Source organism: Tenebrio molitor, chromosome 1 (assembly GCF_963966145.1).
Source record: "Tenebrio molitor chromosome 1, icTenMoli1.1, whole genome shotgun sequence".
In the NCBI taxonomy this organism is placed as follows: Eukaryota; Metazoa; Arthropoda; class Insecta; order Coleoptera; family Tenebrionidae; genus Tenebrio; species Tenebrio molitor.
In genome coordinates this window covers 18,631,978-18,657,515 of record NC_091046.1, presented here as the reverse complement: position 1 = coordinate 18,657,515, position 25,538 = coordinate 18,631,978, and the positions used below count along the sequence as shown (strand labels likewise).

At 35.5% G+C, this 25,538-nt stretch overlaps 1 protein-coding gene and 1 long non-coding RNA gene across 3 annotated transcripts in view; one reads left to right on the top strand and one right to left on the bottom strand.

Moving 5' to 3' along the window:
• The window catches only part of LOC138128973 (uncharacterized), a 51,655-nt gene extending 30,678 nt beyond the window's left edge, over positions 1 to 20,977 (top strand). For both annotated transcript variants that reach the window (XR_011158984.1, XR_011158981.1), the window contains one exon: positions 20,471 to 20,977. This is a non-coding gene — a long non-coding RNA (uncharacterized lncRNA). The remainder of the gene's footprint in view (positions 1 to 20,470) is intronic.
• On the bottom strand, positions 2,840 to 13,257 carry Usp5 (ubiquitin specific protease 5). The gene is made up of 10 exons (XM_069042424.1): positions 13,080 to 13,257; positions 12,877 to 13,002; positions 12,629 to 12,811; positions 10,744 to 11,158; positions 4,534 to 4,825; positions 4,123 to 4,477; positions 3,884 to 4,059; positions 3,595 to 3,833; positions 3,131 to 3,460; positions 2,840 to 3,078 (listed from the first exon to the last, which is right to left on the bottom strand). The coding sequence occupies exons 1-10, from the start codon at positions 13,173 to 13,175 to the stop codon at positions 2,906 to 2,908; spliced, it is 2,385 nt and encodes a 794-aa protein (XP_068898525.1). The 5' UTR covers positions 13,176 to 13,257; the 3' UTR covers positions 2,840 to 2,905.
• Positions 20,978 to 25,538: the final 4,561 nt, after the last annotated feature.

Below are 25,538 nucleotides of genomic sequence, written 5' to 3'. Positions count from 1 at the left end.
TCGTCAGTCACCCTGTATATGGTTGCTATAGTTTGGTTCTCATGAGTTTGTTGTAAACAATGGGGAGGGCCAGAAAATTTGAAATATTCCAAGGGAGTTATGAGTTGTTTTTCATAATGTGTATCACTGTATCTATGACGAAAAGAAACAATATCGCGTTACTAAAAAATAATAGTACAGGGTGAGCAACAATAACTGTTTCAGTTGGCAATAACAAATTTTACATGAAATTTTCAAGACCGAATTGTATCTGTTTCGGTTTGTTTTATTGACATTATTGACAGCTGGCATACATTTCAAATTTAAACGTCTTGGTTTGTGTAATCTTTTATTAATAAAATGGTTTTCTTGTTAGAACATGACATAAAAGTCACCAAAAGCCATCAGAATTTATTGCCAACTCAATCAGTAATTGTTGCTCACACGGTATAATATGTTATGAGGAGCAAAAATGGAGCAGTGAGGCAGACAAACCAGCCAAAACCAGCCATAAAACCATTTTCGCTCCGAATAGGTACAATTGCGGCCACGCGTAGAGGGATATGGAGGGAGCACTCTTCAAAAAAGTGGATACGACCGCGCTTTTCTGTAGACCTAATAAAAGGTCTCCAGATGAGCCGAGCGAAACCGAAGTTAACGCAGATATTTCATCTTTCCAGTGGCGTCCCTTTAACTTTTTTTCTGGGGACAATTTTTGTAGGAATTGTAGGAAGACGACCGTAAATATTTAGTTCAAAATAAAAACAGATCAGAGTTATACAACTGAAAAAATACAAAGACAATTCACCAACCGGTTCACGTGTAAAAAACCAAATCCAGTAAAATGACGGAACACCGACGCCTATGAAGCATCTGATGCCCAACGACCCTCGTCACGAAATTTCACTGTACTGGCGGTCATTTTAAAAGGCGTCATAAAAGGTCTCCGCACAGGTCTCGCGATGTGCCGCTTCCTTTACATTGCCAGCATAGGCAGTGCTCCCTCCATATCCCTCTACGCGGCCACGGAATTTTGGCCGTCATTTGTCATTCCATTGACATGAGATGTAAAGCGGCCCTTACGTATTCGTAACTGTTAAATCGATAGCCCCTTTACTTCCTAATATGGACATTACTCCAGTTGCGGACGTATGATATACGTGACTTGAATGCACACGCCACGGGGTACAGTTAAAACTCCCTGTGTGTGGAGAAGAATGTGGCACGCGCATTCAAGTCAGTTGGAATCAAAACTGTCTTGATTTTTGGCGTGCACATTCAAACGCGCGCGGGGATAACTTACTGTGTGGCGATATGTTCCTGCATGCTTCGGTTAAAATTTAGTGGCGGCCGTATTTTGTCTGATTTACGAAATACGTCTCGTGAGTACAATACAGGGGCACGCCACTGTTATCAGATTTCCTTTTTGGTCATCATCACAATGAACGTTTGCTGCACAAGTGACGGGGAAGCAGTAGTGTGTGCTGTGTGTGTGTACTCACAGAGAGTACGGGTTTAACTTAGGACAAGCGTGTACGGATGATAAATATAAAAATAAAATAAACATAATAAATAGGTAGGTATTAGAAATATGCAAAGAAACTAGTATTTTGTAACTGCCCATTTGCGTCTAAAACTTTTCTTAGTCTATTGGGCATGGAAAATCATAGATTTCTGATGTAGTCCTGAGGTGATGCGTGCCATGCATGATCAGTGATCGCAGTAGGGAGTTCCTGTCTATTACGATAAATTTGTCTCTGTTTTTGCAAATGCCTTACCAAAAACCCCACATATTCTCTATCGGGTTCACATCTGGACTAAGACTGGGCCAGTCGAGGACGTTTATATTTTGATCCTGGAACCATGTTGCTACCCTATGAGACGTATGCATGGAGCAGTTGTCTTGCTGAAAGATAAAGTTTTGATTGGGATAAACCCTAGTCACTGAAGGGCGCATCACATTTTCCAGGATCCTAATATAAACGCCAGAGTTCAGCCGCTCTTCCACATGGAGCATTATCCCAGGACTAACAGCAGAAATCCACCCCCATACGTTAACAGAAAAGCGACCGGATCGTTCGGTCGGTTCAACGTAGCGTTCATCATATCGGCTGTTTCGTGGTCTATACACCCTAACACGACCATTGTGCAACAACTGGAAGACCTTTTCGTCTGAGAACACAACTCGGCTCCAAAAAGCATTATCTTTTGCTAAGTGCTCTAAGCAAATCCAACTCTTGCCTCCTTATGCCGAGGGGTAAGGCGTATTTTCCTAGCAGCTGTGTGGTTTCGAAGTTCACTATTCCGCAGACGACGACGTGAGGTTCTGACGGAGCCCGGGAAATTACTAATATTCACTGCTGCAGTAGTAAAAGGACTATTTTGTATCACATTTAAAAGTTGTTCGTCTTGATTACGTGTAGAAATTCGACGTCCCCAGAACCTGGACACCGTTCCACTGTTTGATCTTGCCTCCATTTTTTAATAATTGCACTTATCGTGCTTCTTCCTATACCCAAACGTTCCGAAATTTTAGAATGTGATAGACCATCTTGGAACAGGGATATTATCTGCACTTTATTAAAATAGGGTATTGGTGCCATGTTCGCAACTATTTGAATGAAGTATGACACACAGGTATGACATTGACAAATTTTTGGATGTCAATTCCAAAAGTCAATCATAATGACAATAAAGCATGGACGACATTATCATTATTATTTCCCGTTTTTTTTTTTCTTCTAAAAAGTGCTATTTCGTATTATTTAATAACAATACCATTTCACTGTTTTCTCCATGTGTTCTGATCAATTTTTCCCCTAATTGTTAAAAAAATTAGCAAAATATACTCTACCGGAAATTCTGTTGGCAATTTATTAATCAATTATTTTTACAAAAATTCAGGCAAAGCAAATTTATTGACATTTTAAAGTCGTTCATAGAGATACATATATCCTAGATCTTTTGGTGGATGTTCAGACAAAGACACTTTGTTGTCGTTGAAAATCACCCAGTGGCCGTCTTTTAGAATATGGACCACATAATGACCAACCATTGTTGAAGTACCCATGTGAGAAATAAATGCAACAAGTTTATACTCTACAATAAAAAATATTACCAATTAAAAAACGTTCCTTTTTTATTTACATACTGCCATCTCCGTCTCTGAATTCTGGTGGCGCTGGTGAGGTAACATTATCCAATTCATCTTGATGAGAAAATATCCAATCCATAGCTCTTTCTACATTGTTATCCGTAGCTTTTAAAGCCTTTACTGCTTGACCTTGTGTAAAGCCCATACTGATAATTGTAGCTAATGCTTCAGAATTTGGAATAAATTGAGAACTTTCAGTACCGGGTGGGACAAACGGATCAGAAAAATCAGAATCTGTGATGTGTTCCATAATCCAAGCAGTAGCTGCCTCTAGCCCAGAATTGTGAGTAAAAAATACAGCTCTCTTGCAAGCTTCCGGTGGAAAGCCTAAACAAAAAGGAAAAATTTAATAAAACAATTTGACAAGAACAATTGTTATAACATTAGATAACAAATGTTACAAACGAAAATTACAGAAAATGTTACAGGTAGGTATAGTCGTATGGTGATTGCAAATTTACCCATGTCAGCGAGTTGCGACAAAACAGCCTCGTCCATTACAGGTGCTGGGGGTTGAATTTTAGGTTCTGGTAACAATTCTTCACCTGCCTGTGGTCCATTTCCACGTAGAGTAGAAATATCTAGTAAATCTGGCATTTCAATTGATACGTCTAGTTTGATGGGAACCCAATCTTCTCTAAGCATAAATTTCTTTAACTGAATACACAAATAATCTGGAAACGTTGATAATTTTGTTGTTCTAAAACAATTAGATTTTATTTGTGTTTTGTCTTATAATAAAGAACTGACTTTCGAGCTGTTACGTTTGCGTTAACAGCGGAACTATAGAAATTATTTATTACTTCCGACTGTGTGAATAATTCAAGACATGACAAAAAATTTATTTTTGGTCTTACTACTGCATTTGGCAGCAATTTTTTCCCACCTTTTTCTGCTTCAAGTTTCTTAGTTTCATAGGCTGCCACCTTAAATGCAATAAAACAATTGCTTATAAAATTAAACTTTAATTAAATATAGCTAAATCTCACCTCATCTTTGTTAATTGCCGCATCCATTGGAATAATAAGAGGCAAGATAATATCAGATCTAGTCAAATATTTGACTTTCTTACTAGCGGTGCATTGGAACTTCTCTTCCACTTTGAATTTAAAGCAATCACCAGGATTAACTTTATTTTTGTTGTTACGTTCTAGTAAGGTCAGAATATGAAGAAAAAATTCCTGAGCATCCTGCTGTTTTTTGGTCGAAAATTCTGGATGACCACGACCAACCAAAGCCTTGAACATTAATGGGCAAATTCCTTGAGGATCAGCATCTACTGGAGAACTTGCTGGTGGAGGCATGGAATATCTTCCTGAAAGAAGCCCAACACCCAATTTAGCCCTTAAAAATAAATATGATAATCAAGAAATTTTTGCAATGATTACAACTGTAGTTACATTTGAGTATTAAAATCGTCACATGGATCTCCAACTACTTGATTGAAAAAGGTTTCTGCCTCGTGGTAGTATCTTTGAATAAAGTCTGGAATGAAAAAAACCATTTGCATCACACTATTTAAGTAACACGAATTGCCCATGTTCGTCATTCCCGTATATCCAGGTCCATAAATTGGCTTCAATTGCCCGTCACTTTCTTGCAAAGCTGACCATTCGTTAGATTTTTGATTTAATTCTAATTCCAGTTCAACCATTGATTTTTCAGTTTTTTCCATATTTGCAATATTTATACCTGAAAATGCATCATGAACAGTTTTCCATAAAAACGAGTATTATAAAATCCTTATCTATACAGTGTTTCAGGTAATTTTCCGACCCTGACGAATGTTAAATACAACCAGTAATACTTTTTTCATTTATAACTATGACTTTCATTAACGTCAGGGCTTCGTAATAGTCCGAATAAGGTTTTTAGCAAAAGAAAAATTGGAAAATTCTGGAAAAAATGAAAGCGCTTTTTTTCTATGGGATTTTTGTATGAACTCAAGGCCATAACTCAGGATTGGAACGATGGATATGCGTAATTCTTTTTTTGTTTTGTTCGTTATGGTCTTGGAGATTTTCGGAAAAAAAAATCGGGGCAATTACACAGGAACTCGGAAAATTCGGACAAACTGCAAAAATTATAACTTTGTATGCACTCTCGATCATAACTGGAGATATTTGATTGATTCTTTTTTTTTTGTTCGATATGCTCCCGGGATGAAAATAATGAATGTTTTCAATTGATAAACAAATCTGCAAGATTTGTAGAAAAATCTGGAAGAACGCATTCCAGCCAAAATAAAGATAAAATTACATTTGTTTTTACTTTTGTGTTGTTTCGCGATCTGTCCAACAAATGTATGTACACTTCTGTTCATGGAAAAAGCATACCGGGACATTTTTTTAACATTGAACATAGCCCATACTTATTCCCTATGTTCAGTTTTAAAAAACACAGGTCAATGCATGTATGTAATCACGTAACCAAGGTAACGAAAATAAGTACTAGACAGTTTAACAAAATGGTCAAGTTGTTTGAAGAAGAAATACACATAAAATGCAGTTATTCTATGCCAATCGGAGCATTAGAAATGTGCGTGACATTTCCAATGCAACACATGATAGACCAATTCCATCAATCGGAACAATTTTTAACATTATTTCAAAATCTCTGGTGTTCGGTATAGTTGGTTGCATAGCAACTCACAATACATTGATCTGTGTTTTTTAAAATTGAAGTATGGACTATGTTCAGAGTTAAAAAAAGTCCCGGTATGACTGACGAAAAACCTTTGATGCTGTATCTTGCTTATTTTTTATCCGATTTGAATAAATGACACATCAAATGAAATAATTTTGAAAACACTTCAATACCAACTAAATAAAAAAAATTCTTGAGTCCAGTTTTTGACAGATGAACATCAGCTTCTTTTTTTCAAATAGCACTGTACATTTTTTTCTATTCAGTATTGTAGAGATTTGTCTTCTGAATATAAAAATGCAAAGAACTATACCCATTCAGTAAACAAACGTCAAGAAATTAAAGAGTAAATGTACAAAGTATAAAAATCAAGTGACCAAAATAAACAAGAGAGAAGTTTGTTCTAAATGCTCGAAATGATTAAATAAGCTCTGAATATTCATTTGTCAAAACAGTTTGATAATAATAATAATAATAATGTTGCTGTGGAAGAAAATTTCCAAAGACGATTTAGTGTTAACGTGTGGTGTGGCATTTTTGGAGATAGAATGTGGGTCCCTTTTTTATTGATAGCAGTCTCAATCAAACAAAATATCATATTATTTATTATCAAACGAAATAAGCAACTTTCTGGATGAGATACCATTAGCAGTGTTGAATAGAGTCGTGTTTCATCAGGCCGGCGCCATACGACGTGATGCACGCATGAATTTTGTATTTTTAAATTATTTAAATCATTTTGGTGAACGATGAATGGGTGCTCATGGAGCTATTCGATGGCCCGCTACATCCCCAGATTTGAATCCATTGGATTTCTTTATATTCATTCTAAACTTTCGAGACAATGCTTATTTGACCCCACCAGGTACCCAACGAAAAACCCGAAATTTTTTACTGAATGCAAAGGTGGGCATTTCTAGAAGGTATCAACAGTGTCTGCAACAGCATTGAGGAAATTTTGAGCAACTAGAATAGATTTTGTATTGTTTACAAATTTTATTGCTTGATTTTTGATTTTCAATTTTTTTCAATTAAAATACATTTTTTGTGTTTTCTTTTAATGTAGGAATATTCAGAAGAAGATTCTTTATAAGAACGAATAAAAAAATATATAGTGTAATTTGAAAAAAAAAGTTGGCTATCGTCCGTCAAAAAATAGATGTCGAAAAAAATATCGAATAGGATAATAATGAAGTGTTTTTCGAACTATTTCATTTGATGTGTCATTTATTCAAATCGGATAAAGAATAAGTAAGATACAGCGTCAAAGGTTTTTCGTCAGTCACCCTGTATATAATACATTCATTTTTGTTTTAGACCAGAGTAGGCTATTTTAATTTTTTTAAATGTTGGTATCGGGGCTATGTCAAAATAACAAAATTAAAATTGTTCGAACTGCCAGTGTCAAATTTGTTGACATTATTATTAAGTATTAAGGTAAATTAGTTTTAAATTTGTGCAATATTTACCGAGTTTAGTTAATTGGAAAGTGATAATGCTTGGCTACATGGTCATGAATTTTCACAAGAAAGTGTAACCTCAAATATTATACATGATGTATATTGTCATTCAGCCACAGTCTTACCATACAACTCGCCAAATTTCCATAGCCTACTCTGGTCTGAAACAAAAGTGAATGCACTGTAGGACAGTTGTTTTACTGTCAATTCGAAAAAGTTTGTGTAAACTCGGTACAGGTTGCAAAGACACACTTGTCATTTGCAACAGCAATTTCTTCATATTTCTGAACCAAATAAAGGCACAAAGGGACCAGAAAATCATAGTTTGGGTTGAATATTTTCCATATAAGTACAGTTTTAAAGTAATTTCAAATGACTAATGCCATAAAAGCGCTGTTGCAAATGGCAAGTGTGTCTTTGCAACCTGTACCGAGTTTAGCCTAAGCTTTATTGTCATTATGACTGACATTCAAAATTTTTGTGACAGAAGCTCTGTCACGCACAATAAAAATAATTGACAAATTGACATCCATGTCAAAATGTGGGGTTAGAAATACATAAAGCCTGTTTTATAGTCTTTTACCCCGAATAGAAATATTGACTAAAATCATAAATCACACCAACAAAGAAACAGATCTTAAAGCACCCCATCCAGTAATTTATGATGGGGTGTTGAATAACCTCAGCTAAATATTTGGTGACACCCAACGGGCAAAAATGACCGGTTTCTTCCCTGTAAGTGTAAGTACAGTTGGTAGCGAAAAAAACGAGAAAGGAAAATTTTCCTAATGTAAATTTGGTTTTGTCTCTTTGTCAATTGTCTAGTTGACAATACCTATCAAATAATTTTTAAAAATGTCATTAAATTTTAACCATAATTCTAACCTATCTCTCGAAAGAAGGTTTCACATCATGAAAAAATTGTAAAGATGTGTTAATTTGATTCTGACAGTTCCCGTTTTTTTTTGCAACCATCTGTACCTGTAGGTGCATTGTAAACTGTTTCTTTGTTGTGTGATTTATGATTTTAGTCAATATTTCTATTAGGGGTAAAAATACTATAAGGCTAATGTCGGTTGAATGACAACGACTGATGAAATTCCATGGCCGTGACTGTACCTACAATGGCGGACAAAAAAATTTCGTGCACAACTGTCATTCCACTCACATACGCTGTAAAGCAGCCTTTAGGAACGAATAACCTCATTTCACATGTTGACATATGTCAATCAAATTGTGTCTATGTTCTTATGAATGACAGTAATAAATTTCAAATTTTAATTTGCGAACGTCAATCATAATGACAATATCTAAAGGATAAACTACACCCAATTTTTGTGAAATGACAGGAAAAGAGTGGACGAATTTTTTTTGGCTGAAATACTACTATTAGGGACAAAATACCTTGGTCATAATTTTTCTGTCACTTCAAAAAAAAAAAAAATGTAAACCAAGCATTAACGCCAATTCAACATTGATGACAGATAAAAATTATTTCGCTGCTAGAGTCGGACGTGTCAGAAGCTAGGGTGGCAACCCAGTAGGCACTTCCAAAAAGTTGACAAGATCTTGACCAGACAAGCCAAATAGAATTTATTAGAGGTTATGACCGTTTCACATTAGAGCACTTTCCATTGCGTCAAAGAATGACCTTGATGACCAAAATTTATTGCTCGCGACTGTACGTGCAGAAATGTCATTTGACAGTTGACTGTCAAGTTGTGAATCAAGCCAATCGGTTACATAGTGATGAAAACTTAATTGAGTTGTTTATTTTTTATTCTGTTGTAAGTTCACCGCAATTCTTTCTTTGTTTTGATTGTTTACATTAACATTGATCCTGCAATCGAAATGTAAATGAAACACTTTGAGATTCATTGTGATTTCAAATTTAATGGAAGAAAATAAATGATTTGTTTAAATTTGATTAAATTGTGACTTAAATTTTGCAACAAAACCGCATGATTCCAACTCGATCACACTCCAGACATATCATACATTTCCAGCATTTCAGCAGTGTACTGCCTGCCAATAGAATTCATCTCGCATATAAAATTTCTTATTTTTACTTTGTTTACACATTTCCAACGGCAAAGGTTCTTTAGAGCGACATGGTATTGGGTGATTCAAAATGGTTGTGGATACATATGGCAACTATGTACGAAATTTTATGTAGCAGCTCTGTAGGTAGGATAAAGTTGACATTTCTTTGACAGTTCATAGTCGCCCAATTTTGAAAACTGTAAAGTCCACGGCCTCCTAGATATGACAAGAGACAAGTCTCTTATCCAAAGCCAGTCGATTAATAAAGTACCGACACGATTTGACGTTTAGATAAAAGGCAACCGTAACGATTTTTTCGCTACAAGAGGCGCTGATATCGCTATTTTGACTGGCTTTGGCATGGATTTATTAGTAATAAATTACTAATTATTACTAATAAATTACTAATTATTACTAATAAATCCATGGACTTTGGTGAACAAATGTTCACCAAAGCCAGTCAAAATAGCGATATCAGCGCCTCTTGCAGCGAAAATATCGTTACGGTTGCCTTTTATGGAAACGTCAAATCGTGTCGGTACTTTATTAATCGACTGGCTTTGCTCTTATCCGGCCCTGCGCGTCAGCAAAATGTTTGTGATTTCGAAATGACATTTAACGGGAGTACCTAAGCTCCCTCTTTTGAATCGAAGTTAAAAGCACAAAAATGTGTAATATTGGTTGCATACTTTTTTTTAACTCAAATCAAGCATTAAACCCTTGTTAATCGTTGCAGTACCTCTTTTATTAAATTTTACAGTGTGTAGTTTTCGTTGTTCTTGTTTTCTAATTGCATAAATGGCAAAAAAAATGTTGTTAAAAAAATTAATGCTAGTAGGCAACCAATCGTGCATCGTACCGCAGCGCACTCTTCAAAACAAAAATAATGCCTTGAACTACGAATGCGCACGGCCGGATAGACTAAAAGTCTATCGTTATATCTAGGAGGCCGTGGTAAAGTCAATGTGCAATGGTAGGTATAATAAAAATCAAATGCACGCTTATGAAATGTCATACAAATGTCAACTCTACCCCACCCACATAAATTTTCGTACATACATAGTTGCCATATTTATCCACAACCATTTTAAATCGCCCAATACATGGGTATAAAATAATGAGAATTTGATAATCAACCGCTATTCAAATCTACAAAAAAAAATGGGGGTCGCCATTTTAAAAACCTGGCGTCATTGTACAGAATAGGAAATATGTATTTAAAATTGACCTGGCCCAGCTTTTTTCGAAAAACTTAATAGAAAACAAAATGTTGCCATCATTTCAAACTTTTGGCGCACACGGTATAATAATAAAATGTTAAAGATATTAACCACAGTAACTAATTCACTTATTCTAAAACAAAAACTCATGGAGAAAATTACCTGTATTATCAATAACATAAATCTATTTTTTTTTTCTAGTAATACAACCGTACATATTTACCTTTAAATTATAACTTACCCCAATGAGCTAAATGTTGAACCAAGTTAGGATTTTCAACCATATCATCTTCTTTATAGCTGAATACATCACCTTTTCCTTCTTTTGTAATTGTTCCTAGCTTCACAGCCAGAGGATATCCAGTTACATTATAATGTTCAATTGCATGGTTATTTCCACCACTTCCATCATAAAATTTTCTGCCACATAGCACTGAACCATCAGTGAGATTTAGCCAAAGATTCTCTGTCTTGTCACATTTTTCACATTGCCATCCAGAAGGAGGTATTTTCTTTCCATTATCTAGTTGAGGTAAATTGTTGGCATATTGGGATACAATACGTGTTTCACCATCCCATGTTCCTGTCAATGCTTCCATTTCAACCAATTTGCTTGCTGAAGGTGCTTCTAATACACCTTCAATAGATGACTTAACCTGAATGTAAATTATAAAAGTAAATGTCCATTATTAACAGGTTTATTATAAAATTTACATTAATTATTATTAAAGAGTCTAATTATTAAAGTTTAATAAAACATGTAATCATTCACAAAATAATACTGAGAGCCACAGAATCAAGATACACCACTACAGGTTTATCCAAAACGCTGTAATTTCTATAAATGTTGCAAAATCTGGTCACTGAGGCAATATTTAAAATGTGTAGTCAAGCAACTCTAATAAGACAACATTTATGATTTAAAAGCATTCAAATACATATGTTCAAGAGGAAATGTTTTATACACTACAGTCATTATTTTAAAACACCATTTGAGTTAGTTTATCAACAATATCAAGTACATAGCTGAACAGTTATGCCACTGAGTGTGTCAAAAAGGTCGGACACTAAATAAGGTACACAATTTAGGGTAATCACGGAATATGAAGAAATTTTTTTTTGCTTTTGGCCTTTCGTTAACGCGCAAGAGCTTTTGGAAGTTATAACTAAACTACCTACAAAACAAAAAATCCTGTTATTAATGTGGGAACATATTTGTATGTGTCAACTTTCAAAGGTCCCTCAACAGATATCCGTCAGTGTTAAATATGATGAAATTTGGTGTGGGGGAATAGTTTTCAAACGCGGCAACATTGCTAACATATCATAGAAACGAAGAAAAAAACACCTTTATGCAGGGTTATTCTAAATGATTGTAGTCGAAGCAAGCCATGTTATGAAATTTTTGCCACCTCACTGTGAACTGTCAGTTTTTGTCACTTATTTTTTAGGCGAAAAGTGCGATGATGAGAATTGTATTTATTTCTTTTTAAATTAACGATTGCATCTAACAACACTGAGTCGTTTAACTGCTCTGTATGAACGGTGTATATTCACTTATTTTATATGGAGCGGCAACCATAAATTTTACATTCAGTTTTTACGCCAACTTGGACTAGACATTTAGAAAAACCCTGTATAATAAATATCAATTAAATTGTGACAGTTTTCAAATTTAGTTTTACCGCAGATGAATATTGTAATGTGTATTTAGCTCTTGGGGCCCGCAGAAAATAACGTAGCTTTTAGCTGTATAACATACACCATGCGTTTTCCTAATGGAAGGCATCCCAGTGTGAATGTTAATAGGCGTTTTGACCAACTGAGAAAAAAAATGTAACCATGACAACCAATACGGTAGTTTTTAGCTACCTATTGCATTGCTACCATTTTCATTTTCACTTTCTGACAGTTTTTTCATTAACTGAAAGCTGCAGAACAATTTTTGGTACAAAATCGCGGTCTATGTTATGCTATGCTACTAAAACACCTGTCCATCCTTTTTGACACACTCAACATATTAAAAACATAATCAATACAAATCCTTACTTTTTAATTATAACATTAAATTATGTATTATGATACATAATTTACTGTCATCTATAACATATGAAAATAATTCTTACTATTGGTGGCAGTTCTGTGTTTGGCCATGGGAGAGTAGTAAAAGATGGTAAAATTATTATGTTGTAAAAATCTTCAAATTCAAATTTTTTTGCCATCAATTCAGGATTAAATCCACCATCAATGCCAATGGCCAATCTCGTAATTTTCTTTTCAGGACCATCTCCTTGTGGCGGTGACGACACCTTATGTGAAAAGTACGTAAACATCACATTCCTATCAATTATAAATGAATAGTCAATTTTTTTACCTCATGTCGAACTCTTCGAATATGTAGATACACTGCTTCGCCAGTTTTACGAAAATGTCGTTCAACATGATCGCGCCCCAATCCTACAAAACTTTTTAATCCCACATATAAACCGGTATCTGTTTCCTAAAATACATTACATTGTGCTTTGTAAGATTAACCATAACCTAAAACTACAAAAAAAAATAATACCGTTCTCTTACCGGGTTATCAAAAGAAAAAACGCATTCGTCTTTGTACACTTTGTTACTCCCGGTTGGAATTTTAATACTGTCTAAATACGGAGTTAGGAATTCCATTATTTTGACTTTCTAACCTCGTCTACAACAGAAATTAAAAATTTTGAAGTATTGAAAACCACAGAGTTGTGAGTTGCGTTGTATGTAACACAGACCATCAACAGAATTAAGACTTTCAAAACCCGTATAAAACATGGGAGACACTGACAACACTAGCGCTGCTCTAGCGTTAGGCCAAACTAAATTACCGAATTTACTCGTTAATCCGATCGGGAATTTCCGTTTAAAAAGAAGCTTGATTTGAATATTAATTAATAATGTCATCAGTAATTTTGAATTTTCTAATTTCTGTCAAGGTTTAGTCAATAAATTTTATAAATTATTCTACAAAATAAATTACTCCAAACCAGTACCTTGAGATAATTTTTCGTTATCTTTTTATTTGGTAAGTTATCTTTTTCTTTTTGAAAAAGTACGAAATATGGTTTTTCAGATCGCAATTTTTATTTTATTTATTTGGATATGGGAAAAATTAAACATAAATGCTTTGTAAACAACAAGATCGGCGATAAAAAATAAACATTTTAAATATCCAAAATTAGAAGAACAAAGGAAACTATGGATAGAAGCTTTAGGTAAATGTTGCACCACCCTTCAAAACAGATAATGCCTTTATTTGCGAGAAACATTTTAGCAACAATTTCTTTGCACAAAAAACAAAACTCCATAAATACGCCCTGCCGTCGATTTTTCTTCGTGAAGACAAACAAACTTCAATAAATAATTTTAGACCAGCTGAACAAATTGAAAATTCTACGATTACTGAAAATCCCACTGTAGAGAATCTAATCCTTCCTGTTATGCCCAAGGCCAAAATAGACACCCAACAAAATCTTCTAGTGTGTTGCAAGTACATGCAAGAATGCAAGAAAGTTAGTAGTCGTACTTCAAAAGGTAGAAACATTTATTACATGGACCGATATCAGCGAAAAACAATTTCAAAATTAAAAAATCTTTTGCACGATTCTAAAATTATCTTCAGAAATTTTAGAAGTTAACGCAAAATCAAATTATTGAACTAAATCCACCCTTCAATTCAGTTTCACTCGCCTTAAACTAGCCCACTCATGCCCAAAAAATCCCAATTTACACACAAACTCGTTTAATGAACTACTAATTTGTTGTATATGTTAGAATTTGTATTAAAATGTTTAATACTTATTTAGTCGTTTCTATATTTTTTAAATAAGTATCAATTTAAATCAAATTGAAAAAAAAAATAGGCAACTAGGTATACAGAAAGTCAGATTATGCAACTTGTTATACATTAGTTTGGCCTAACGCTCGGGCAGCGCCACTTGAGCGCGTCTCCGAAATTGTAATCCCACTTGACAGTCTTACTATAGTTTAATTGTCTGTGGTATGTAATCTATTGTAGATATCTAATGCAAATTCTGATATAAATTTGATAGAATCACATAGGCGCCATCTGGTGGTATACCCAGCAATATTTCTAAAATAAATGTAGAAAATTTCAAAATTTAACGTTACATCCACATCGTGATCGACAGGTTACATCAGTTGCGATTTTTTGAACACAAAAATATTTCTTTAAACGAATTGGAGCCTAAAAATTGAATTCCTGTTAGGTACAATCCACATTTTTAGTAACTAATTAGATGATAAAATAAATTAATCAGGGTTACTAAATTCTCTTCGGCTGAAATATCAATTCACTATAATACGCAGGAAATATGAATGTACGAAATTCTGGATGCACGGTTCGAAGGACACCTGCTTGAAGTGGAGGGCGTCATGGTTTTAGCACAGAATAGAATCAATCGTCGGCAAAATCGCCTTTGATCTCAGTCAGCCAGCGGCAGCCATTATTATAGAGTAGAATATCAGGTCCGCATTTACAACATGTGAGCCCGAGGTTCAGGTCTGGACTCGCATAAATTGTTTTGAGTTATTTGTGCGAAAAGTACATCGAATTACAGCGATAATTTGCACTAGAGCAAAACGGTCGTCAAGAAATTACCTTAGATACTAGTTGTTCAGTGCAGATGTCATGACTGTCAACGACACACAAAATTACGTTTATTTGTACTTACCATGTAAATTTTTCTCAGGAAATAGTCTGCCAAAATTCCTCTCGTGTATGTAAAATTGTCTCATAATTTCCTCTCGTGCGCTTCGCGCACTCGAGAAAATTAAATTATCGACAATTTGACATGCACTCGGGATATTATTGTGATAGGAGCTTATAAAAAAGTTTTTCCAGAAATGTTACAAAGTACGGAGTCGAATATGAATATAATTAATTCAATTCAAGAAGTATCAAGAATCACACAAATGGAATAGAACGAGGTTTTAATTATTAATAAAAAATAGAAAATAAATAAATAATATCATCCATATGTGACAATTTCAGTAAAGCATAATTTAGAGTATTTTTTATGTGACAGAAAAATTACGTTCAAAAGTTAATGAAAGTACCTACATAATTGTAGTTTCTTACCTTGCTCGATTATGTTCTTTTGGAAAAGTGAAGGCTTTGTTTTCACATTTTTTTGCTGTATAAACCATGCCACCTTTGAGCTTACTCATTTTAATATTATTCATGTATCGCCACCACTGGTAGAAAACCAATTGCGTCAACCGCGGTTATGATACGCTACTGACTTCTACTCTGAACTTATGGCCGCTTCATCTGCGCGGCTTAGATGCGCGGACTTTTCCCGCCCAAGAGAGTTTGTCTTCTGATTGATTTAGGGATGGGACATCGAACACAAACATCGATGTTCAGTATCGGTGTTGACATCGGTAGCGACCATCGATGGGTAGGAAACATCGAACAAAAAACATCGATATTTTGAAACATCGATGGTATTAAAAATTGGGGTGAAAATAGTCATTTGAACATATTACATTAATAAGTTGATAAAAAACATGTTTATTCACTGTTTAAAGTACAAAACTAAAATATCAAAAAATTAAAATTAGGTAGCTAGGTATCCAACTAGAATTACGAAAATTATAGGTTCCAAAAACTTTTATCAATAGATTGCAAAAATAATAAAATTGACAACAAGAAGTCTTTCACTTCTGTTCTCTTCACTTTCAACCCTTTCAACTCAGACTCAGAATGAAACGCAAAAGTAAATGTGATGGCAGCGCCGCAGCGGAAACCGATCAACCGATCCCGATCTGCGAAGTCAGGGCCAAATATACACGTGCACTTCCCAGAAGGGCCGTTCCCGTCATCTCTTGGAAACTATATTCCTGTTTGTTTTTTTTTTTGTCGATGTTCGATGTTTTATTACGAACATCGATAAAATATTGATGTTTGAAAAAGAATACCATCGATGTCAAAATATCGAAGATTGAAATCAAAACATCGATGTTCGGCTAACATCGATGTATATCGCCCATCCCTAGATTGATTCTATTCTGTGGTTTTAGGAATTAACGTGGCAACCCAACACGTCGCCCCCGCCTGACCCCGCATTTATTACTTCGTTATGTTTTTTGGTATAAAGTCCCTAGATATACAAAGTAACCATATATCTATGGGGTGATCAAGAAGGACTGTTTAAGTTGGTAACACTGGATCGTATTTTAAATCGTATAACAGGAGTAACTTCCGGTTGTTGGTGGCTTGTCGTTGTTAATGCTATACCTATATCAGATATTTGTCAAATAAACCAACAAAACATATCCAGTTGCAGTGTTATAAATAACCCAATTAAAAAATTTTCTTAATTGTATTGCTAACTTAAACAGTCCTTCTTGATCACCCGGTAGCAGCTATTTTGGCTCCGTTCGGGAACCGCGAAATTTGAAATTGAACAACAGTTGTAAAGAATTGTCAGGTAACCAGCTATTATGGCCCTCGGAAAGTATTTTACTGGCAAAGGAAAGTAAAACAAGAAAACGTAAGAATTGTTAATTTTATAATACAAAGTTTACAAGGCAATAAACAGAAATTATTTCAACTTTTCAACCAAATTGCGCATTGCAATATTACGACTACTTTTGAATTCCTTATTTTTCGCTTGCAATGATTTGTCTTTGAGTGAAAAGTGGAGTCTACATTTAACAAAAAAAAAACGTAACTTTTTCTACAATATTGTGACAGTTAGGTACATTCAATTTAGACTTTGTTACAGATATATTTACAAAATGTTCTACCGTGACATTTTTTTAACTCTGAACATAGTCCATACATAATCGCTATGTTCAATTTTAAAAAACACAGATCAATGCATTGTGAGTTGCTATGCAACCAGCTATACCGAACACCAGAGATTTTGAAATAATGTTAAAAATTGTTCCCATTGATGGAATTGGTCTATCATGTGTTGCATTAGAAATGTCACGCACATTTCTAATGCTCTGATTGGCATAGAATAACTGCATTATGTGTATTTCTTCTTCAAACAACTTGACCATTTTGTTAAACTGTCAAGTACTTATTTTCGTTACCTTGGTTACGTGATTACATACATGCATTGACCTGTGTTTTTTAAAATTGAACGTAGGGAATAAGTATGGGCTATGTTCAATGTTAAAAAAATGTCCCGATATATTTAAATTGTTACTAGAAAAAGAATTTTCGTTAGCTCTAAACTCTAATTCACAGCTGTAAATATAATTGTAAAATGCAAGTGACGGAAATACAAGCATATTTTCTTTAAATGCCTTTAGTTTGGTAAACAGGCTTAACTTCTGAATAGATGGACAGTCGTTATTTGTCACCAGGTGTTTTATGCAGTCACAATTAATACGATTTATAAATTTATGTATAAGTGTGCCTGCCAAATAGTACAATGAAGCTTGCACATGATCAGTCAAGGGTTCAGATGTCGATGGAAATGAAAACATGCTATTTAGGCTAGGGTCACACTACAGACTTTTCATCGGCCGACAGTTTAGTTGGTTGCTTAATAAGTATGAGGACTTATGTGAGTGCGCACACTAAAGCGATTGTAGTCGGCCGACAGATTGATCGAAAACAGATTAGTTTACCTGGTGGGCGCGGAAGCTACCCAATAGGACTAAATTATCGGCCGATTATTTAGTCTGTAGTGTGGCCCTAGCCTTACTGTCTCTATATCGGCTCTGCAGACCTCAGCGTTTTCTTAGTTGGCACTGTTTTTGGTGGAGTGATTCTGGGATAGATCTGTATGAAGCTTTAACGAACGACAATACGAGATTACATTTGTGCAATTACTTTGAAAATAATTTGAACGTTTTACGTTGGTTTGCATTTGTGACAGTGATATTAATCTTAATGAAGTTTTCAATTATTTTGCATCTGGCGTTGAAGTACGACTTCTAATTTGGGAAAAACACGTTTTCAATAGCATCTTGACAAAGTCTACTTAATAAAACGAATTTAAACCCATAGATGTCCAGATATTCTTTCTGGAAATCAAGAGCAGTTTGACTACATAATAATAATAAGTGCTGTTTGATCGTAGAGGGATATGGAGGGAGCACTCTTCAAAAAAGTGGCTACGACCGCGCTTTTCTGTAGACCAGTCTCCAGATGAGCCGAGCGAAACCGAAGTTAACGCAGATATTTCATCTTTCCAGTGGCGTCCTAAAACTTTTTTTCTGGGGACAATTTTTGTAGGAATTGTAGGAAGACGATCGTAAATATTTAGTTCAAAATAAAAACAGATCTGAGTTATACAACTGAAAAAATACAAAGACAATTCACCAACCGGTTCACGTGTAAAAAACTAAATCTCAGTAAAATGACGGAACACCGACGCCTATGAAGCATCTGATGCCCAACGACCCTCGTCACGAAATTTCACGAAGTACTGGCGGTCATTTTAAAAGGCGTCATAAAAGGTCTCCGCACAGATCTCGCGACGTGCCGCTTCCTTTACATTGCCAGCATAGGCAGTGCTCCCTCCATATCCCTCTACGTGTTTGATATGGTTTCCAAACTTTCTTAACGTTGATCTTTGTAAAAATTTCCATTACAGAATTAATAAATGTAATAGCCTTGTCATATTTTTCTTCATTATTATGCGAAAGAGCATATTTACAGTAACGACCTGTCGTCATATATTTGAACCATTTATGCATGATTCTTAAAAACCGAGCCGTAGTTTCATTACTTTTTTCCAAAATATTTTGGTTGACATAAAAAGATATTGCTGCTGCAACATCTGAATTCAACAAACCAGCACTAAGTCGCACATTCATTTTTTGAAAATGTGTTGGATATAGCATACTTTCTTTTAACCTGGGACACAGTTTTAATGTATCAGATTTATCCAACTCACAGACTTTTTGTACAGGCTGTATTGAAACAGAATTAGAGGGCAGATTATATTGCCTGACAATTGACTCTTCTAGCTCAAATATGTTACCGTTAGTTAAAGCACCGCAGATATTTTTAAATATGTGCACAGGATCTGGCGATATATACAGCTTTTGATTGCTCAGCTCATCACATGGATGTGGTGTATAGTTCTTAATTTGAGAATGTTTACCAGTAGTAATACCAAATAACCTCCAGACACTTCTGTTTTGGGGTCCCATATTTGACACCACAGCTTCTATCGTAATGCCCATTGTAAATGCTTTTTTAATAATGAACGTTATTTTGTCGCGCATTTCAGTAGCAGAATATGATGAAGCAGTAAACTCATATGTAATAGTTTGCTTCCAACGAGTACTATCTCCCGTAAGTAAAAATACCAATGCATGTGAAGCATATTCCTGACTGCTATCTTTGTCACCTGCAAGCTTCATTATTGGTCGCCCAATAACAGAACTCAAAGAATTATCATATTGAAGTCCATCTTTGATAGCCATTTCATCAATTAATAGCGTTGCATGTCGCTCAGTTTCTGTAAAAGACTCAACCTACAGATCATTTTAGTATTGAGTTAAAAATCTCACTTTCATCTTACTTTCTGTTTAAGAATGTTGAATACGTCATCAACAATGCCTGGTCGAAACTTCAAACCTTGTAGTTGTTCTTGGATTGTGCGGATACTTGGATAGGGCAAGTTTTGTGAGCGTATTGCTTCATAACCTTTAGTACCACAAGAACAATATAATTGCATCCCTTTTTCAATTGTTTCATCACTCCACATAAAACCCCTGTGTGTACCCACCTCCAGATATTTTAATTGATCTTCATTAAAAGTTTTCTGAAAATTTTCTTCTCTTCTGAGCAATTTCTTTTTCAAGTTTCTGTTTTCTTGCAAAAGTGCCTTGATGCGCTTCTTTAATGAATCAACGGTTACATCAGTACTCTCCTGCATGTTGGAGTCAGGAACCTGATTGTTACAATCTTCACAGTTTAGTTCGATTACAGCTTGTAGGTACAATCGCGGCCATCCAAAAGTGAACGATAGCTTGAGAAAATTTCCGTATTTTTCGTTAGATTAAATCAGGCTGTATTCATTGGCGTTCGTGCAGCAGGCGTTACTATTTTAATAATAAAAAGTTGTAATAATAAAAATGAGACTGAGAAGTAATTAATACATTATTAAAGTGAAAGTAAACTTTAGTAAAGAAACCTTTCCAACACCTATTCGCATTGGCCTCTCAAGCCTGTTTTCTTGCCAACCCCTCTTTATATTGAAGATGCAAGTCTTACTGCAATGTAATTCTCTCGCCACAGCAGCCAACGACCAATTTTCTTTTAGCTTTGCAATAGCCCTAGCTGTCTGCATCGGAGTGAGATGTGGCTGATGTAGCGTTTAAAAAAATAGTTTCAATAATTTTTTTATCGCTAGTGTCAAACTTTGACATTTTAGGACGCCTATGATTTAAAGTAAAAATCAAACTATTAAAAAAAAAAACGTTCACTTTTGGATGGCCACGATAGTACATATATCATATTTTATAAAACGTACACCAATGCGGTTTTCTTGTTTTAAAGCATATTTCCTAGAGGTTACTTCGCATTGGCGTACGTTTTATAAAATATATTATACAGGGTGTATTTTAAAATATGCCGAAATTTTACCTATGAGGTTGTGGGACAACACCTAGAAGACTAAAAGCAGTTAAAAAAAAATTTACCTCAAAAATTAAATGTCAATTAATTTTTTGACATAGAATTTTTTAAATATTGTTTCCGAGTTCTACATGAAGCCAGTAGCTTGCGGTTAAAGTTTGGCAGGACATTTACCTAACACCCTGTATAAAAGTGTCTGATCTTGGTCTGATTAGTATTCGACATACGTTTCGATAAAACAAAAGATGAGATAGCGCTCTTGATTTGGTTTCTTGTTGATCACTCTGTACACCGTTCAGGTTGTATTGATCATTGGTAAATTCGCATTATGTTGGTTCTTTGCACTATTTACAAACATAACCACATAGTCAAAAAATAAAATTATTTAACCTTGAAATACCAAATCCATACTGAATTTATTACGCTAAATTCGCATTATGTTGATTACCTACATCTCACATTTTTAAGAATCACATAGCCAAAAAATAAAATTATTTGACCATGAAATACTCAATCCATCCTGAATTTACTTTATTCGAATATTCGAATTTACACTTATTTCGAATATTCGAATTTACACTTATTCGAATTTTACTTATATGTAGTCAGCTATTCGAATATGTATTCGAATAATTCGAATACGATTCCCAGCCTTAGTTTTCAACGCCGACTGCGATGAGACAATAATTTATAATGACCCTGTATAAAAAGTTGAATGAATAATAATATAGTTATTTGTATGAGCGATCAAATTAACATGTAATCGAATCATCCACGGATTTGAATCCATAGGTATGTCTTCTGCGATTAATATGTCGAGATCTAATCTGTGTTTCAAACTGTTTTTATTGGAGCGTGGAGTTCAAGTAACGACATACGATTTCGGATTTATAGATTAATTTGATCACTCTTTATATCAATGCCGCGAAATCGTTCTTTAACCGAGAGAAAAATTGTCCCGAGGCTGCTTGCGGCCGAGGCAAGACAATCTGAGAATGTTAAAGGATTTCGCGGCTAAGGTGTACGCTCGCGATCAATAAATTTTGGACACTATTGTCATCGTGCTGTCATACATTCTAAAACGACCCTTATGGCCTTATGTGTTAATAACTTCAATTTTGATTGTTGTGTCAATTTTGAAAATGTGAATGTCAGATTTACCGAGAAAACGTTAAAGAAGACATTTCTAAAAAAAAATGATGTAAACCAATCATTATATAGTATATCTTTTCCTGGTAGGCGGTTGCGCGCGCCATTTACAAAATCCTGCAACGACATGCGACCTCCCTATTGGTTAGTGGTACAGAGTAACCAATAGGGAGTTCGCATTTCGTTGCAGGATTTTGTAAATGGCGCACGCAACCGCCTACCAGGAAAAAATAGGCTTTAGTATATTTTTTCCATCAACGTAAATATTATTCACCTGACAAAAAAAAAATAAATAAAAGTGTGCAAAACAACTAAATATGAAGGTTTATTCTCTTTGGCCCTCGGTCACTACCTCGAAGATCTTAATCCCCTTGGTGGAGCCGGGTGGTTGAACTCGACCATCAGATTAACACAAATTAGGGATGGTGGTCTAGCTTGATAATACCGTCAGAAACATAGTTACCCTCAAAGTTAACTATAATCGGACAGCGCTGTTATTTCAACTCCGCCCCCTGCCAACTTCGAAAACCAACTCCGCCACCTCGCAAATGACATGAACATTTCTGTCACTCATATCAACAAAATGGAGAGACTCGCTCCCAAACAGAAATCTTTGGACTTGTCACGAGAATTTCTCACTCTGGGTACAAGATCGAATTCACCTTCAGCGAAGCCACATCCCCCTTCGATCATTTTTTGCCAACTCGCTCTCAGCACTCTTTATCTTTATCTCTTCCCACATCTTCTTTTTTCTTTCCACAAGTTTCTATTCCTTCTAACTTCTGTTTAACTCGCTTAACCTACAACAGTTGCATGGCTATCAATCTTTTTACTGTAAACATCTGTCGTATCAACCACAAAATTAACACCATTAAACATTTCCTTGAAACAGACAATGTTTCAATTGTGGCTATTTCTGAAACGAAAACGTCAAAACCTATCAAAATTAACAAATTTCACATCTATCAGCATGTTTTACAGAACAACAATATTTAAAATAACAGAAAAGGTTAAAGCTTGCAAAACAAGTGAACAAATTATGGTGCAGTTATTACAGACAGGGACGGATGAAAAACCCTCTTCCAAAACCGTATCCCAGGTATTACTCATATTTTACAATTCGATTAATTGCAAAAATAATGTTTAATTTGGAGCTAGGCGGTCAAGGTACGCCAACGGGAGCTTAGAGCTGGAGGTAACAAACTTTCGGCCTCGAGGGGACTCAGAAAAATAATCTGAATCGTCTTGAAAACAGCGACATTTATAGGTACTCGGGGTATCGCGTGTCGGACTACTGTGTACCGACCAATTCCGAGTGATATAAGCGTTCGGGGTTGTACGATGAGCTTCTCAGAGTCGCATACAGCAGAACTTGTTCCACCTTCCCCAACCAACCGTTTACCGACAAACTCCCGAGGTCTCTATAACTGCGACGGGGGCTTCACGTCAACTTCTCAGAGTCGCATACAGCAGAACTTGTTCCGCCTGCGTTATACGGTCCTACATAACCGTCGCCCCCACGGAAATTTGACTAAACAACCCCCCGACCTCCTGAATGTCACCTAGCCCCCATGTAATCGTACTTACAACATTTTAACTTTAACTTTTCCGAAATCTAGCAATAATACAAAGAAAAAAACCAGAGTTTAATTCAATCGAACAAAGAGTAACATTAAACGATGAGAAAATTCAGCAAAACAGATCGCCACATTCAACAATGATAAAATAAGCGAATCAAAACGCAACATTAAACAATGAGCAAATAAAAGAGAACAAAGCGCAAAGTTAAATAACGATAAAATAAAACGCTTTAAATGGCACAAATCCAATAATCGCTGGTAATGTTAAACAAAAAGAAAATGGCGGGTCGAGTGCCGTTAGAAAATGTTAGTGAAAGAAAAAAACAAAATGGACGCACGCGGTTCGGACGACGGTCCCGAATTTTCGAAATCACCAGATTGCTAAAAAAATAAACGTCCCGGGGAGAAAGATAACGCTTAAAATTAACAAATGGGCGCTTCTTAAAGAAACAGCATGCAACAAAATGAAATCTACAACATACCCTTACCACGTGGTCCTGGTCTCAAAAACAAAACACAAAAAAAAGGCAACGAAAGTGGGATAAATTATCCAGGTGAATTAAAACGTCGAATTCCTCACGAGGGCACAAAATATCTACTCGGGACGGTAGTGAAATTGATTCAGATTTAACTTACAAATTTGAGAAACTGGATCGCTCTTCGCAAGGTGTGTTCGTTTCGAAAAACCAAATAAAAGTGACCTACCCCCCTTCAACCACGCGCGCGAGAGACCGCTTCATCCCCGCTATATTTCCGCTCTTCCTCAGAGTCGCCAACTCCCCAGGATTGCCAACCCCATCCCTTAGTTCCTAATCTAGCCGCTAGTACCTTCACATTTGGCGCGCTCTCGTGGCGGTACCGGGAATTAAAATTTAAATTTTAAACTGGGTCACTACAACATTAACAGCGAAAAATGACCAAGATTATATAACTACAGTCTACAGTGTCATAAATAAATACCTCATTGTTGGTAAACATCTGTTGGGAACTTTTCTAGTAATTCCTTAGTCCCTAAAGGGTACCATAAATAACCCACGTCAACCTTTTTTGTGGAAGTGACCGCCCAATTTATAGTAGTAGTATTTTAACATTATGCACCACGTTGCGGCGCCACTTTTAACATTATTTGTGTTGTAAATTGTTTATTTACATAAAGGTAAACAAAGTTAACAAAGGTTTGTGGTGAGACTCTTGAGGGAGCTCGAATGATCATATGAATAATGAATTATTGTCCATGCGTGCATCCCTTTTATAGCCTGGCTGGGGATGGTGCGGCACGCTCCGACGGCGCGCAGCTGATGTGATGGTAGGGGCCCAGCGATTAGATTCTCGCTGGCGACGGTAGCGCTTCGAAAGGGTTAGTACGGGGCGCTTTGGTACTACATCCGTGATTTATGCTACAATATTAAGTATATAGAACGGTAATGACAATGTACCGATCGAAGACAATTGTTTGGAGGAGGAGCTTGCGACGACTCCAAAATTGTCTGAGATCGGTACATTGTCATAAACGTTCGTGATGCTTATGAGATTTTTTGCGCGATTGAATATTTATTACAAAACATTCACATCTAGAATAGCCCCAATGCGATACGTGTTTATACCCTTCACATCGTGTTGCCACAATGTCGATTTTTGTATCGCGTTTCTAAGGCAATCTGCAAGCAACTACCGCCATTGCAGTTTTTGTGCACAAAT